The sequence below is a fragment of the Heloderma suspectum genome, chromosome 7 (genome assembly GCF_057233095.1).
Source record: "Heloderma suspectum isolate Gila_16-S chromosome 7, 16-S_ref, whole genome shotgun sequence".
In the NCBI taxonomy this organism is placed as follows: Eukaryota; Metazoa; Chordata; class Lepidosauria; order Squamata; family Helodermatidae; genus Heloderma; species Heloderma suspectum.
The window spans coordinates 13,352,302-13,364,591 of NC_139464.1; the positions used below are offsets into that span (position 1 = coordinate 13,352,302).

General features: G+C 46.2%; 1 protein-coding gene across 26 annotated transcripts in view; it reads left to right on the top strand.

Moving 5' to 3' along the window:
• The window catches only part of CELF2 (CUGBP Elav-like family member 2), a 684,791-nt gene that overhangs the window by 388,697 nt on the left and 283,804 nt on the right, over positions 1–12,290 (top strand). For 4 of the 26 annotated variants that reach the window (XM_084809108.1, XM_084809118.1, XM_084809094.1 and 1 more), the window contains exon 1: positions 9,378–9,463. The exons of 21 other annotated variants lie outside the window; for them this stretch is intronic. In XM_084809108.1, the coding sequence (XP_084665234.1) occupies positions 9,459–9,463 (5 nt within the window). In that variant the 5' untranslated portion in view covers positions 9,378–9,458. Of the gene's footprint in view, positions 1–9,322; positions 9,464–12,290 lie in introns of those variants that run through there. One more of the 26 variants, XM_084809119.1, reaches the window with a different exon arrangement.

Consider the following 12,290-nt stretch of genomic DNA (forward strand, 5'->3'; position numbering starts at 1 on the left):
TGGCTCTGGCAGCAGCAGCAGCAGCTGGTCTCTCGGCCGGCTGCTGCGGACTCAAATGGCGGCCGCCATAGCGGCCACCATTTGCATCCGGCCAGGCTGCTGTGATAGGCTGCATAAGTATTTACATAGCCTATCACGGCAAAGCAGCCACACAAATGGCGGCCACCACACCATTTGCATAGCTGCCTTTGCCGTGATAGGCTATGTAAATACTTACGTAGCCTATCACGGTAAGCAAAAAAATGTCTGCAAAACCGACCTCAGCTGTCAAAGCAGCAGTCATCAACTGGCAGCTGCCATCATTTTCTCCCAGAAGTAGGGATGTATGAAAGTCACTTACCTTTTCGACGGGGTGATTTGTGGTGGTAGGGAGGCGCTCCGCACCTCCCCCTGAAATCCTGGTCTGGCTGGCTCCGCTCTGCAGAGATTCTGCAGAGATCCGGCCGCTGGGCAGCCTTCCGGAAAAAAAAAACAGCATACGCAAATGGCAGCGGCTACAGTGGCTGCCATTTGCGTTCCCTTTTTTTCGCTGTTTTAGCCTACGTAAATATTTATGTAGGCTAAAACAGCGAAAAAAAGGGAACGCAAATGGCGGCCGCCGTAGCCGCCATTTGTGTACGCTGTTTCTTTTTTCCGGAAGGCTGCCCAGCAATGTAGGTTTGTATCTCTGCAGAATCTCTGCAGAGCGGAGCCAGCCAGATCAGGATTTGGGGGGGAGGTGCGGAGCGCCTCCCTACCACCACAAATCACCCCGTCGAAAAGGTAAGTGACTTTCATACATCCCTACTTCTGGGAGAAAATGATGGCAGCTGCCAGTTGGTGACTGCTGCTGTGACAGCTGAGGTCGGTTTTGCAGACATTGTGGGGCTTCCTTCTTGGGAATTACAGCTAATTTAATTCACAATGTGTTTGCTTTCCAATGGAGAGTATCTTGACAAGAGCACAATCTCTCACACACACATACTCAAGCCAAATGGCTCCAGTTTAATTCTAGGTGCATACCTGTCATGTTGATCCCAAGTAGTTTTCTCTACTGTTGTAGATGTAGGTGCTTCATTTTCTGAACAGAGAAATTATTGCATACATGCACCAAAATAAAAAGAGTAGGGACCACTCAAGGAAACACAGTGGATTTCATGTGATCACTAAATGGATCGTGTGTTAGCTGGCCCCTCTAAATTTCTGTTGAGTTTTGGAGATCATATTTCAACTACTCAGAAGTGTAGGTAACCACAGAAAGACAATGGCCTCTATAAATGTTCTGTGGCTCTTTTCTTACTTTCAGCTCTTTCCAGTTTACCTTTACCTTTTCATCACAGACCTAGATCTTTTATTCGTAATGGGGTTTTTTTCTGGTTTGCAACTAAAAGAAACAGCACGTACCAATAAATTCAAGGGAAGAAACATGAAGTAACGCACTTCCTAGACTATGAGGCTTCAAACCGCAGGTCACACTCATAATGATTCAACTGCTCCTCCATCTAAATAAAACCTCCTTACATACAGAAAACCAAATAACTAGTTTTGTATGTTCAAGGACTTCCATCCCCACTCCCGGGAACCATTCACGTTTGAGATCCCCCACAGGCAGTCTGAAGTTTTATAGTCCACAAATGGTGTAGTTGACTATAGTATAGTTGAATAGGGCTCTGGGATGGTTGATCTCAGGCTGCCAGACAGGCACTGAACTTCCAGTTCTGGGCATCCACTTGGACATGCTACCACTTCTGCTCCTGGCATCCTTGGTGCATCTGGAATAGGGATGGGAAAACAAGCAATTTCCCTAACACCACTTTGAAGCTTGGCTGGCCTCATTTCCCATTCTCAGATGGCTATAATTGGCCATAATTTGTGCATATTGCTCAGAAATTTGTGCAAATTGCAGAATCTAGGAAAACTCATCGAGCTCCACCCCCCGAACTGATTTATCCAACATCCCTAGTGTGTGGAGGTTCTGCATTGAAACTACCTGTTCCACCAGCCTCTCCTCTCTCTCTACTTTAAATGTGTTTATTCCAGTACAAGCATATGTGATCTCAGACCGGGCATGAGTGTTAATGCGCACGCAGCACCTCCCTGTGTGCAGAAACACAAATGCAGATATTGGCCCTTGCATCAGCATGACTTTTTTTTATAGTGATTTGGATTGTAAACAAGGGTTCTTCCTTTCTTTTTTAAAGTTTGACAGTAACAAATAGTATTTCCAATATGATTGTTTTTATTTCTTAGTTTCTGGAAACACCAGCTGAGATCTGTGTTCTGATAATAATTCTCCAAGGCTTAAATGTTTAGTGAAAATGAAAGAAAGAAAGAAAGAAAGAAAGAAAGAAAGAAAGAAAGAAAGAAAGAAAACTTGAAACTCAAATTGTTTCAAACTATTACATTAACAGATTTACTTTGAATGCTTTTTAAGAGAAAATAACATAGCTCAATTGTCTGTTCCTGTATGTTTGTGTGCAGAAGATCCCAGGTACAATTCCTGGTATCTCTAGTTAAAAGAATCACATAGCAGGTGATAGGAAGACCTCTGCCTATGAACCTCAAGTTCTGCTGCTAGTCAAAGTCAATAATACTGGGTGAGCTGGACTACTAGTCTTACCTGATGTAAGACAGTTTCCCATGTTCCTAAATTTTCTGAGGTTCCTGGATGAGAAGATAGGTAATGATGGATCATCAGAACATCCTGCTGGATCAAAACAAGGAACTATTTTGCCCACACTCTATTTCCAACAGAGCAACCTGCCAGATGCCCCTAGGAAGCTCAGAAGCAGCATACACTGCCTCTGATCATGGAAGGTCCATTGGCATGTCACAGCTAATATCCCTTGATAGGCCTGCCTTGCATGGGTTTCTTTAATCCTGGCTAAAATGGAACCATTTTGCCCTGGAACTCAACTTCTGTTGACATTAAATGCAAAATCCTTTGCATCAGCCTCACGATGGTGACATTAAATCAACAAATGGCTAGTTAAGGATTTTTGCACACTGTATGCGGAACACTCCCTAAAGGCTCAGCTCCATAACACCATATAAATACAAGCATGACTCAGGCAATTTAAGAATGAGACAGAAGCTCAGCCTTCAACTCTGCTGCTCTTTCAGAGCCAGGCCATTGAAACTGAAGCAATTTCATGGAACAAGCTTCCCATGTCTATCCAGGCTTTAACTAGACTGGGAACAGGAAAATATTTTTATTTTATATTTCTATTTTAAAGTGCAGACATTCATGTGCTGAAAGTCAGAGCTTGGTGTTTGGGAATGTCCCTCACCGAGGTTGACATCAGTGTTTTGTTTTGTTTCTAAATCTATGTTCATGAGGGCATCTTCCACCCGTATCAAGACTATTAAGTACATATCCCCACACATCAATGTGTTGTCTTGCTGAGAAGATGAGCCTTGCTGGATCAGACCAAAGGTCTGTCTAGTCCCTCCCTTGTCCTAATTTCATGTATCCATCAGCCTAATTTCAAAAGCCCTCTGCATGCAGTCAATTCAGACCTCTGGCAAAAGCGGTCTGTCTTTTCCCTGGCATCCTACTGAGTAGGAAGGAAGAGGGAGGGAGGGAGAAAAGAAAAGGGTCAGAAAGAGAAAAGGGGTAATGGTCATGTACCCACTTTAGGCTTTGACCTCATCCATTGCCAACATGTGGCCCCTGACAGAAAGGAATGCAGCCCTTACAGAAAAAAGAAGTTGCCCATCCCTGTTCTAGTCCAGTATTCTGCTTCTTACAGTGGCCAAAGAGTGCATACTTCTGGGAAGCCTACAAGCAGGGCATGAAGACAACACCCTACCCTCACTGTTGCTGCCGAGCAGCAAACATTTAATGGCACACTGCCTGTGCGCATGGACTCTCCACATGCACTCTACGGCTGATAGCCACTGATAGATACATCCTCCATGAATGTGTCTAATCCCTTTTATGCCTGCAGAGCACATCACTACAATACAAACCTACATTGGTTTTGTGTTATAACTTCTTTGGCTTCCTCCCAAGACTCCTGCCTCCTGTCGTTTGGTGACAGCACTGAGAATTTTCTGTTAGGGGTCCCTAGTGTCCCACCCACCAACCTGAAAAATTGGGAAGGGGGCATGGCCCTTAAACATAGCCACCATGTCTTTTAAAATAAAATTGAAATTAAATAAATCAAAATTGCAATCCTAGGGATGGATAAATCCGGCAGTTTCACTTTCTCCGGCATTCAGGTTTTTTGCTCTTCCTGAATATGAAGAAATGTGTGGAATTTGTTAAAATCTTTTCAGAAATGAACTGAAACAAAATGCTCACCCATCCCTTTGCCATCCTAAACATACTTACTAGAGAGTAAGCCCTACTGAACACAATATGATTTACTTCTGACTCAGACTAAACATGCATAGGATCATGCTGTATGCTGTATCCCACTCCACCCATGTAGCAACTCTTGGGCTGACCGGATACATCTAGATCTTCCTGCCCACCCCCCTCCAGACACACAGTTTCCCTGAAGCACAGCCTGCTTTTTTCAACAGCTCCCCACCCCCACCCCATGAGGAGTGCTGCTTCTTTTCCCTTTTTATCAAGAATGTTGATATCTAGGGCATGAATGCCAGTGCTGAAATGTGCATAATTAGGAGATGGCTCTTAACTGACCTACATAACAGTTCATTCATGAGATAATATGACCTGCGGCCATAGAGATAAAGAAGTCAGTTGACTGAGCTGGGCTTGGTCTTACATGCCACAAACTCTCTGGTGACTGGGGAATCATCTAAAATTAGAGTGTGCTACGCATTACGCAGAGGGGCTTTCGGCACTTCAGTTTCTTTTGCAGTGATATTTCATTTATGAGATGGGCATAATAATTTGTCATGTTGGCTTGCCCTGTAATCCTTAAAGCCTTAACTGTCATTAGCATGACACACTGAGGTAGCCAGCAAGATGAGCAATTACGCGCTTAGTGGTTAAGGTTTTGTAGTAGGGATGTACGAAACTCACTTACCTTTTCGTGGAATCTTTCGTGGGGGGGGGAGGCACTCCGTCCCTCCCCCTGGAATCCTCAACAGGGGGGAGGTGATCCGGTCCTCCCCCCGGGATCCTCGACGTTTGGCTCCGCTCCGCGACCAGGCTGCAGAGCAGCCGGCCAGGGCCATCCGCAGCTGGATTTCCAGCCACGGAAGGGCTGCTGCGGATGCAAATGGCGGCTGCATAGCGGCCGCCATTTGCGTCCAGCCAGGCAGCCGTGATAGGCTACACAAGAATTTGCGTAACCTAGCATGGCTAAACCCCTCCCCAAAACCAGTGTACATAAATGGCGGCGGCTACGGCGGCCGCCATTTGCGTTCCCTATTTTTCACCATTTTATCCTACATGAATATTTACGTAGGCAATTATGGTGAAAAAAAGGGAACCGCAAATAGCGTACTGGGCGCTATTTGCATTTTTTTTTCGCCGTAAAAGCCTACATAAATATTTACGTGGGATAAAATGGTGGGGGGGAAAGAACGCAAATAGCGCTCACTACGCTATTTGCAGTTGCCTTTTTTTCACCGTAATTGCCTACGTAAATATTTATGTAGGCTAGAACAGCGAAAAATAGAGAACGCAAATCTGCGTACGCTGGGGGTTTTGTGTTTTTTTTAGGGGTTAGCCATGATAGGCTATGTAAATTCTTATGTAGCCTATCACAGCTTGAAGGACGGCAATAGCGACCGCAGCAGCCTGGCCGCGGCCGGACAGGAAACTAGCTGCCACCACCGCCGCTGGAACCTCCACTGCTGGAACCGCCGCCACATCCGCCCCAGGTAAGTTCCATCCCGGGGGATTCCAGGGGGGGCAGGAGGCCATTCTGCCACGGATTCCGGAGGGAATCCGTGGCGGAATTCTCTGCCATTCCTATTTTGTAGTCTGCAATGGTGACAGGGAATAGGTCCAGTCAAGAGCAGAGGGTAGGCATAAGGTTTAATGGTGGTACAGGAGTGCCACTCTAAGGACCCATAGTTGAGCTACTGGCAGAAGCTATGATAATTTGTAAGGCCAAGGCCTTTTGGAGTAGATAGTACTGACCCAATGTAGGCTGGTGGATCTGATTTCAGTGGGGAGGAGATTCCATTCTTGGTTTCAGTCAGAACCAGTCAGAACTCTAGAGAAGCTACCTGAAGTGCTGAACCCCATCTCCAAAATGGGGTCAGCACCTTGGATAGCTCCTTTAGAGTTCTGACTGGTTCTGACTGAAACCTGGAGTGGATTCACCACACCACTGACATCACAGCCACCAGCCTCCACTGTGTAGGGATGTACGAAAGTCACTTACCTTTTTGAAGGGTGACATTCGCAGTGGGGGGGAGGCGCTCCGTCCCTCCCCCGGAAATTCTCTCCGGCCGGCTCCGCTCCACGGAGATTCCATGGAGCGGCCAGCCGAGGCCACCCGCAGCCGGACATCCAGCCGCTGGGCAGTCTGCAGGGATGCAAATGGCGGCAGCCGCCACCATTTGCATCCCTGTATTTTGCCATGATAGGCTACATAAATATTTACGTAGGCTATTACGGCAGGGGAAAAAAGGGAACGCAAATGGCGTAGTGGCCACCATTTGCGTTCCCTTTTTTTCCCCCGCCATAATAGCCTACGTAAATATTTACGTAGGCTAAAACAGCAAAAAAAGGGGAACGCAAATGGCAGCCGCCATAGCCGCCACCATTTGCATCCGCTGTTTTTTGTGGGGGGGGGGGGGGTTCACCGTAATAGGCTACATAAATACTTACGTAGCCTATCATGGCCTCCGCAGGGATGCATAATTATTTACGTAGCCTATCACGGCTATAATGAGGAAGCGAATGGCGGCACATGCGGCCGCCATTCACAAGTCAGCGTGGACAGCAGCAGATAAGTGCTCCGTTTCGCACGCCTTTCATGGGGGGGGGGTGGGGGGCTTTGTTCTGCCATGGATTTCGGGGGCCGAATGCACTGGCATCAGCCTCACCGAGATCCGTGGCGGAATTCTCTGACATCCCTACCACTATGTTAGCCAACAGTCTGACTTGGCGGTCTCTTCACACGAACCCTTCATGCAGTAATCCTTCATGCAGTAGCCATATCCCTGACTTGAGATACCCTACACGTCTACACATTCAGGGATGAGGGAGAAATGTTGTTTGGCTGGCTCACATTTTAATGCAAGAATATCCAATTTGCGCCTCCCAGGACTAAACTCGGAACACATCTTGTGGATGGAATATATATATTGCCAAGGGTTGTGGTGAGGTGGGGAGAGGTTGCATACAGGAGGGAAAAAATCCTTCCTTTGGAATGTGCACACAAGCCATGCATACATTGAAAAAATGGCTGCAAACCTGCTTTTCTCAGTAGAAAAGGTGTGTATTAAAATGTGTACATTTCAGAAATGTGTACAAATCATGTGTACATTTTGAAAAAAAATGTGTATGGAGATACGTTTGAATTGGAATGAGGAAGTGTGGAGCGAGGAAGGCACACAATCTGAGTCTGAACCACATTGGACTGAGCTTGGTGGTTGAAAAATGAGAACTTTGTGTGGTCTGACTTGACAGATCTCTACTCCTGCATACACACAGCTGAACACAATTGGGAACCCTGCATGATTGAGGTTTCTGATTGCCTGGAAGCCTCTCCATGGCACATATCACTATATGCACATACATACCCCTCTGAACATGCAGATGTTACGGCTGGGAACCACAATACCTGACAGCATGCCTCTCCCAAAATGAACCTACCCATACTCTACATTCAGCATCTAAGGTCCTCCTCTGGGTGTCTCCTCCAAGGGAAGCTCAGAAGATGGCAACGAGGCCAAGGGTCTTGTCAGTGGTGGCCTCCCCATCTGCGGAACAAGATCCCCAATAAGGTCCACCTGATGCCAACATTGTTATCTTTGTAAGCTATCTCTTGCACCCGATCTTGTCTGATCTCGGACGCTAAGCAGGGTCAGCCCTGGTTAGTACTTGGATGGGATTCTGCCTGGGAATCAGGCTTCCTGCATTGAGCAGGGGGTTGGACTCAATGGTCTTGTAGGCCCCTTCCAACCCTATGATGTTTCTATGATTCAGTGGACATGTGTAGCCAGTCCTGTGTTTTCTGAGGTAAAGGAGTATCAGTGGGCCGGGGGGGCGGGTGTAACCCTTCCCAAACCTGCCAATTATTTCCTGCAAATGCTCCCAAGGCCTTTCTCCTGCCCTGCCCCAGAGTCAGAATTCTTTCCAGTCTTTGAGCACCACTGAGGTAAAAATAGGTTTAAAACAGTCTGGGGGATTTGCAGGAGAGAACTGGGAAGGGTTAAGTATCCCCTTACTCTTGATTCTCCCTTAGAAAAGCCACTCCCCCCACCCCAACACATACAGCACATTATATCCCCACATTATGTCATTTGGATTTCAGAAATATATATTTATCATTGTCTTTCAGAGGACTGCCTGCCAATTCAAATACCTCAGTAAGATGGGAGAGGCACTCTGTACATGTCCTGAAATATTTTTCTTTGCTATATTCCTTCATAGCTGTTCCTTTAAACAAGGGGGAATGGCCACAAATAAGTCAACGCTGCATTGAATTGCTATGTTTAAAGGGGGAGGAGGAGCTACAGGGACAAAACCTTTATTTTATTTTTTATGCATTATTAGTATTAATGTTATTTATATACTACCTCATCTGCGAAAAAGCCATCAAGGCAGTATACAACAATTTGAAACAATACAGCCATAGCACAAAAAAACCCAAGAACATTAATAACAGTAAGAAAAACCCACACATATTAAAACAATATATTTTACATATTACTTATTACGCATTTAACCCAGCCTTCCAAGAAGGAGCTCAGGAGGTCACACATGGTCCCCTTTTCTTTAACTTCACAACAGCCCTGTGAGGTAGATTAGGCTAAGAGAGTGACTGCCCTGGGGTTACCCAGTGATCTTCATGGATGAGTGGGACTTGAACCTGGGACTCCTGGGTCACCATTACCTGACAGAGAGTGATTGTTTGCCCTGACTCATTCCACTCTATGTCTGCTCACTGTTTAACTTGGTGGCTTCCTCTGAACAGAAGAGGAGTTGCATTTACCACTTCCGTTCAAATCAACAGAGTTAAAGTTCGTGTAAACTCCAGTTTAACGATTTTAGAGTAGCAAATGGATGGATTTTATTGAACGTTTGTCGTGTGTTTCTCTAAGGAGTGATGAGATGGTGCATCACCCCCACCCCCAGTTCTTTCCTAAAAACATTTATAAAGTGCTAGAACTCCATAGTGTTAGCTTAGTGCTGAAGGCCGGGAGGGGGGGGAGTTTGCTGGTAAACGGATGTATTAGCATATTGCCAAACCACAAAGGAAACTGAGAAGCAGGCTTCAAGTCTTTGGTTAAAAAAAAAAACACCACCACCCTACACAGGCAGCTCTGACGCAGGAACTGGTACAAAGAATCAGCCATTGTTTGCAGATCTATATGGAACCATGAGGTATTTTTTAAAAAAAACTCTTCTCATTAACCTATTTTCTATCTTGTCCTGGCTGAGACAACCTTCTGCCATGGGACCAGAATGGTATTGAGATGCTGAGTGACCGTTCAGAGGGGGTCGAGGGCAGATGTCGCTTTGCAAAATCGGTTTCTTTTGGAAACCCATCTATTGTTAGGGGATGAGGATAGCGAGGGCATAGTGCCCTAGGGAAGGAACTGAAAGGGGTTCACTTGAACAGAGGACGCCTCATGTCCGTACACAATGTGCTGGGGAAGTTTGAAATGAAATGGCGAAAGAGACGAGGGTTTTAATCTACAAAAAAACATTCAAGAGCTTGGTTAGACTTTTTTCTTTCTTTCTTCCTTCCTTTTTTTAAATGGTGCTGTTCTTTGTGGTTTGCTGGAGGTTTGTTCTTTAGTCCTCTTTCAGCTTGTCCACTTGAGTGTGGAAAGTTTTCCGGGTGTTCTAAACGCTTGCTTCAGTGGAAGGATTTAGGGCCTGTCCCTACCCTCAGGGACAGCCACGACTACAGACAAGATGCTAGGTGTTCGGTGCTGTACCCCCAAATGTTTCCCCTCCCCTTGAGAAAATTCTATGGAAGGATTTTGCATGGGACATAGCTGATCACCACGTTTTCAGGCAGGAAGGAATCTTTACCATTAGTGGCCATGTTAGGGTTTGGGTTTTTCCCTCGCCCCCATCTTCCTTGTCCTCCCTCTGTTGCATTCTTTGACACAACGTGTGGAGTCCAAGCTCTTTGGAACAGGGGCCTGAGTTGTTGGTAGTGTATAATGCGCCGTACACATTGATGTTGTGATATAAATAATATTGGGGGGTGTGTATGTGTGTGTGTGGGTTTACTACAGCATTTGCAATGGCTGCAATACTTAAAACTGGGCATGCCTGAGCAGTGCATTTGCCCTACTAGCCCACAGTCCTTGGTGGTCACCAGAACTGAGGACCTGAGCTCAGGTCTTCCAGATCAAAATCCACACTATCCACTAGGCCACACTACCTTGGGGGTCTTTATCGATGCTGGCCTCACCCTTGCGAACATTAGCTTTAGGAAATGCATGCCTCAACATGCTACAATAGAGTAACCTCCAGCTTAGAAAACAGAAAGGGTGGAGAGAAAAACAAAGCTGCAAGAGTGGGAACTGACAGTCTCCAGGACTGAAGCAAGGTGCTTCCATGAGATAGTAGAGGCAATAAGACTGGTGACTGCAGATGTATGTCAATGTCCCCATTTTTCCACGTGTTGAAAAAGCTCATCTAGCTGCCATTGCCTGAAGCTGGCTTCCAGAGCTTGAGGGCAAAATTTCTCTGAACAAGGTGAAGGGTTTTGCTGCGAGCTGCTTTATACGGAAAGTTCCATGCATTACTTACTGTCCATTTTCTTGTCCTCCCAAAACATGCAGACTGAAATGCAGACAGTTCCTCTGCAGTCTGGATGCAACAGAACCATGATTGGAAAGAACAAGGGGCAAAAAGAAAACAGCAACTCTGAAAGTGACAAAATCTGGGGAAACAGAAAAGGGTGTGTGCCTTTAAGTGGAGAGAGTTCTTTCATTTTGCAGAAGTGCCCCATGAAAGTCCTGGTTGGGGGGCGGGGGGGGGGGCGAGAGGAAGGTCTTTAAAGTACTTTTTTTATTAGAACAGGATAACATCATGTTCTAAACTGCTCTCATGCTCGTAGCTGATGGGGGGGGAAGAAATGCAGAAAGAGGAAAGCTCTTAAATATTACATGTGTCAAATTGTGGAACTGTTCATCTTAGTAAGGTTGCAGGGATATTGATTTTGATACAGAGCTGAAAGGACTACAAAGTATGCTTTTTTGGTCTTTCTTTTAGTCTTCTGTCTCAAACTTTTTTTGTCATTTGATGCCTACTGCCAAAGAGAATCTCCATTGTTCAGGGGCAGTATGCCCTAAATATGCTGGGGCAGAGACAATAAAAGGAGAGCTGTTGCCTTCATGCCCTGCTTGTTTGGGGCTTCTAAGAGGGGAAACTAGAGATTCCTTTGAAGATGTAGCTAGTAGCTATGCCTCTTTTTCTTCTTTACTCAAAACTAAGTGTGGGCAATCTGGATTGGGACCCGTGTGTGTGTGTGTGTGGTCCTGAAACAAATCCCCATACCTGCAGTTTTCATTGCCAAAAAGGGATCAATTGCTTCCAAGGGAATTTATTTATTTATTTATTTATTGCATTTATATCCCGCCTTTTTTCCTCTTGCAAGGCACCCAAGGCGGCTTACATTCTCCTCCTCCTCTCCATTTTATCCTCACAACAACAACCCTGCGAGGTGGGTGGGGCTGAGAGTCTGCGACTGGACCAAAGTGAGCTTCCATGGCCGAGTGGGGACTAGAACCCGGATCTCTAAGCTCCCAGTCCGTCACTCTCACCACTACGCTACACTGGCTCACTGGCTTCAGGAATGACCTGAAGATGTGAGGGACTGAACCTGGGACCTTTGGCATGCGAAACAGATGCGCTACCACTGCGCTGCACCCCTTCCCAACCAGGCTTCCTTGAGGCGTCTTGCTGGCCACTGTAGGAAACCAGATGGGCCATTGGTCTGATCCAGCTGGGCTTTTCTGATGCCCATGGATGGATCATCAGGGCTAGGCCAGGACTGTGGGTGGCCACCTGTGAATTTGGTCATGAGGAGCATGCTGTCCATGTCTCCAAGATCAGTGGCTAGATTTAGGGAGATTTGAACCAGGCCAAGGCAGTTGGCTGGGTTCCTTACGTTCTCTACAGGGCTTGGCCAGTCCAGAGGCTTCATCCTGTCTTGCAATCACATGGGCCAATGTGGCACGCACACCCA